This window comes from Genypterus blacodes, unplaced genomic scaffold (genome assembly GCF_046128005.1).
Source record: "Genypterus blacodes isolate CSIRO-AG114 ecotype Tasmania unplaced genomic scaffold, CSIRO-AGI_Gbla_v1 ptg000214l_1, whole genome shotgun sequence".
NCBI lineage: Eukaryota > Metazoa > Chordata > Actinopteri > Ophidiiformes > Ophidiidae > Genypterus > Genypterus blacodes.
In genome coordinates, this window is record NW_027467013.1 from 685,322 (window position 1) to 690,212 (window position 4,891).

The 4,891-nt window shown below is 47.8% G+C and overlaps 1 protein-coding gene across 2 annotated transcripts; it reads right to left on the bottom strand.

The window, feature by feature from the left end:
* Nucleotides 1-1,410: 1,410 nt before the first annotated feature.
* On the bottom strand, nt 1,411-4,678 carry sox21b (SRY-box transcription factor 21b). 2 transcript variants are annotated; one of them, XM_076170134.1, is made up of 2 exons: nt 3,979-4,678; nt 1,411-3,174 (listed from the first exon to the last, which is right to left on the bottom strand). In XM_076170134.1, exon 2 carries the CDS (start codon nt 3,151-3,153, stop codon nt 2,410-2,412), a length of 744 nt encoding a protein of 247 aa, XP_076026249.1. In that variant the 5' UTR covers nt 3,154-3,174; nt 3,979-4,678; the 3' UTR covers nt 1,411-2,409. The 2 variants fall into 2 exon arrangements, with proteins under 2 accessions (XP_076026249.1, XP_076026248.1); XM_076170133.1 differs by lacking the exon at nt 3,979-4,678 and adding an exon at nt 3,306-3,571.
* Nucleotides 4,679-4,891: the final 213 nt, after the last annotated feature.

Sequence of the window (4,891 nt, forward strand, 5' to 3'; positions counted from 1 at the left end):
ACACAGAAGAAGTGCACAATGCTAACAGTTTTCCAAATACCACTGATTGCTTTCATCACAATGAGGGAAAGCAGCCGCTTTTGCTGAGCTCCACTTCAACAAACAACACGCTCACAAAACCTCCCAACCCACGTTTTGTTCCCGGACAAAACCTCCTCGACCGTCTAAACGCTCCCAGAGTTTAGAGGGGTGGGGTGAGAGGAGGGGGAAAAAAGGTTCTTTCAACTTTCTTCCCCCTTTTCCTCAAGAAAAATATAATAAAGGGTCTGAAGAAAGCGAGGGGACTGGCCGGTGAACCCGTCAGCCGAGTTCCTTTCACCAGCCTGGCGACCTCTCATGTGTTTGCATCAGACGTCTGACTCGACCTCTCACCGTCACAGCCATGGGATCATCAAACTTTGCGCTTATTTACACGTTTCCCCCGCATTTCTTCCTCTATTTTTAAATTCCGATCTCCCCAAAAAATAACGGTATTAAGTATAACATAATTTAGAAAAAATTAAGAAATTATTAAAAACAGAAAAAGCCAGAATAGATGAGATTGTCGTGTTGTTGGGGGGTGAGGTGAGTGTGTGAGATGAGTGTGTGACATGGGGAGTTTGGGGCTCTGCGGGGTCACCGGCGCGCTATTTCTAGGGGGCCAAGAAGGAAGTTCCGTGGAGAGAAGCGACCGTGGCGTCACAATGGACGAATCCACAGCCGCTCAAAAGGGTTTAATTAACCGTGACGGAGATAATTATCCCTGGACTGTCCAAATTAGTTTTGCATAATCGCCCCCCTGATCCTTATGAATTAATCTGCCAGTGTAATCTAAGAGGGGCAGTTTGCTGCTGAATTAACGCGGGGTTTGACGCAGAAACGGAGGGGCCTGCGACGTACACACGCGCGCGCCCAAAAACACACGTACACGCACGCGCCTCAGATTCCAGCGATGAGCGTCTCCTTCTTTTTTCTTTTCTTTTTTTAAAATTGAACTTTACATTAAACCCTCTTTCTTTTCATTTCCTGTCCCCCGGCTCGGGTTCGTGCTTTGCCCCGGCTCAAAGCCTCTCCTCCCTGGGAACAGCAGAGACCGAGGAGCCGCTGACACTTTTATCCTCCTCCTTCTTCCCCTTATTCACGATTAAAATTGTGATAAATAAAGGTTTCTGGCTCTTGATTACAATGGCTTGATTTAGATTCCAACTCCCTCCCCCCACCCCCACCCCCTCTCCAGTATAAAACCATTCACAGCGCGGACAAAAGCGGCCTTTGGAGGATACACTTACACTTCACCTGGACTGACCAGCACCAGGGTGGAAGAACTGATAACAATCTGGTTCATCTCATCAAGAACTGCAGCCGCGATTCTCTCTCCGTTTTAATCCGAACATCAGGCTTTTATTGTCGTTTGTCCTTTTTTGCTCAACAAGTGAACATAGTAGCAATAGTTTGAAGTACAGAACGGGAGGTTGAAAGAAAACACAAAAAAACATACAAATTCCATTAGAGTTAAGTTTAAAAAGTGTTTTTTTTTCTGCTGCACATGATAAGAAGAGAAGCAAAGAGAGGAAGCTTCCTATAATAAACCTCCTCCGCCATCTGTGTGTCTCTATAAGGAACTTTGTTACTGTCTGAGGGAAGGAAAGGAAAAGAAAGAAACCAAAGCTGAAGCAATGCACTGAAATATCACCTTCAAAATAAATTACATCCTCATGTGCAAATAGAACAGAACTAAAAAAAAAATTGTCCTCTTTAAAATTGTCCTGGTCACCATAGATTCCACTAAACAATAAATATTACAGACATCTATAAAACGGGTTTGTTTTTTGTTGAAAAACTCAAAATATACACCGGACTCCTAGAAACAGCTGAGATACGTCACGATCCTTCGCCCTCTAATATCAAACACTAAAGCCTATAACGGCAAATTAACTAAAGTCATTTTCTGCTCTGTACACATTTACAGTGATCGAGACTCTGTGACGCATCCTGTCCTGGTTGTTGTTGTTGTTGTTGATGAGGATGATGATCCTGCCGCTCTGATTCATCTCTGCCCTTCATCATTCCAACAGGTTAGACAGGTGCAAGTAGCCAAAAAGAAAAGAAACGGAGCGGCGTCCCTCCTTCCTTCCTTCCGCCTGTTCTGACACCTTAACCTCCGTTTTGCTGCCCCCCACCTGCCATCCAGGATCAGATCAGTGCTCCGGGGTCGGATATAGAGTTCTCTAAATAAGTATGACCTTATAGATAAAGGCATTAATCAATATACATACACATGTGATATCTGAGACGACGAGCACTTCATCACATGTACAAGAAGTTTGTGCATGCATAATAAAACTCTTGCATGAATAGCGGTTTTTTAAAAGTTTTTTTTTTCGTTTTCACATTTCGCGTTGCCATGGAGTCCAAAACTCGGGGCCCTTATCATAACGCCGCCGCGTAGGCCGAGTACGGTTCGAGCTGCGGCTTCCCCATCCCGGGCAACAGGATGTAGGCTAAGGGCGGCTGGAGCCCCGCTGAGGGCCAGGCCGAACAGTTACAAGGGATCATGTAGCCTGGGTTCCCCGGGGACGGATGAGAGTGCGTGTGTGCGTGCGTCCCGCCGCCGATGGTGCCGGTCCCGGCGAACGCCGTGGCACCGCCCGGGTAACCGAGAGGCGACCCGTACGGAAACGAAGGCGGGGAGAGCTCGGTCATCTTGGAGCCCAGGTCGAAAAAGGAATACGGATTCGTGGCCATGGACGGGTTAAAGAAAACCCGGGCAGCCGCGGCCGCGGCCGCCGCCGCCGCCTTGTCCGGGTTCCCGAGGAGCGAGTCGGAAAGCACTCCGCCGGTAAGCGCGCTCACCTTCAGCGCGTCGTGCTCCCCGAGGTTGTAGGGCACCGGGAAAGAAAACTTGTCTTTCTTCATCAGAGTCTTGGGCTTCCGCCTCGGCCTGTACTTGTAGTCGGGGTGCTCCTTCATGTGCATCGCCCTCAGCCGCTTGGCTTCGTCGATGAACGGCCTCTTCTCGGACTCGGTGAGAAGTTTCCACTCGGCTCCGAGCCTCTTGCTGATCTCGGAGTTGTGCATCTTGGGGTTCTCCTGAGCCATCTTCCTCCTCTGGGCTCGGGACCAGACCATGAAGGCGTTCATCGGGCGTTTGACGTGATCCATCGGTTTAGACATGTCGGCACAAACTTTTACTTTCTAGAAACAAATATAGAAGACACAAAGAGAAGTGTAAGGAAGTTGTACAAAAATCAGAACGCGATCACAACCACAGGTATAAGGTTCGACTACTCAGTGACACATTCAAGTGTAATGTTCTGGTTACTTACTTAAGACTTCAGTTCCATCCCACCGGTGGTTATCTTCAGTAAAAAATCAAGCGTCGGCGTCCAGATGTATGTGTGTGTGTTTTTCTCGCGGAATCTTAAGTTTTCTTACTCGCGTTTGCATCCATTTGAGCAAAAAGAAAGAGAAGAAGGTGATGTTGAAGAAGAAGAAGAGGGAGAAGAAGCGCTGCGATTCGGTCCTCTATGTCTCCGGTGACTGTCAGCCAACACTCGGCAGCGGCGTTTACGCGAGTGATCGTTCAGTCCCGCCTGCCCCATGTGAAATACACCACTGCGAGGCAGGTAGGGGAAAGTGCCGCCGGCGCATGCGCGGTACGGCCCCCGATCGCATCTTTGCAATCCCACTGCGAGCGCAAGGGGAGGGGGGGATGGAAGAGAGTGTGTGTGTGTGAGAGAGAGAGTGTGTGTGTTGTGGAAGGTTTTAAGTGATTTAACTTAATCCTCTGTGTTGTTCGGGATCATTTTGGAACATTCTGAGTGTTATTCTAAAGAGGTAGAATTAGCCAATCGCCACCAATCTGGTTTGTTAAAGTCGTTACCCCCCCTAACAAAAAAAGTCTGATGGTTTAGGGGGGCACGTGAACGCAGCGCACTTTTGGCATCATAAACGCGTTATAAAAAAGAAGCTGAAAAACAACACAAACCTCTTCCTCACCTCTTCCTCCTCCCTGCTTTATCTCGTCACTTCGTCTTCCATCACTTCCACCCCTCACTCCTCTCCTCCGCTTCTCTCCATCCATCCCGGGCGCGTCTGGCAGCAGCAGCCGGTCCACATCATGGAAGGAAGGTAACGGATGTCTCCTTCTTCTTCATCCTCATTCCTTCTTTCATTTTCTCGCCCATATCTGTCGTTTTTGGTCGCAAACACACACACACACACACACACACACACATACACACACGCCGAGTGTCTCTAATCGCGCCGGGTTGAAATTAATTACTTTCCTGAAATCCCTCCTTGCTTTTCTCTCTCACTTTCACTTCAAAGGACTTTCCCAAGGGCAGCGAATCGACAACTGGAATTAGGTTGTTCGAATATTCAACTAAGCAATTACAGCTATCTGGGAGACTTGTTGAGTAAATTGTATGTTTAAGTGGTTTGTTCCCGCACCTTCTCCGTTGTACATAATTATATATATATAATTGTTGTTTTTTTTTATCCCCCCTTTGCAAGAAATAGAGAAGTAGTGTATCAAACAATGTCGTAAATGAGGAATTAGGCTGCAGGTCGAGCGCTTAAATTGGGGCATAAATGGATGTCAAATTCAATTCACTGTCTTTGTTGTTCATTTTTTAAAACCTCGTTATTATATTAGGTTTTAATATTGTGATCATTATTTGTCGGCAGATTGTTGTGATTCTCGGTGGGGATTCGATCGAGATTTGAAGCTCACGCGTGAGGATCGGAACCAAGCCGGGAGATGATCCACGATGAGACGAACCCCCCCCGAGTCGCAGCATCTCTCAACGCCGGCGGTGGAGCACCTTTTGTCCGCCACTTGTCATTCAGCCTCCCCGCCACATTCCAGCGAGCCACACACACACACACACACACGCATGCAGGCCCT

What these genes read in the sequence shown, in the direction of transcription:
- sox21b (XM_076170134.1), bottom strand. Translation starts at nt 3,153, where the DNA reads ATGTCTAAACCGATGGATCACGTCAAACGCCCGATGAACGCCTTCATG.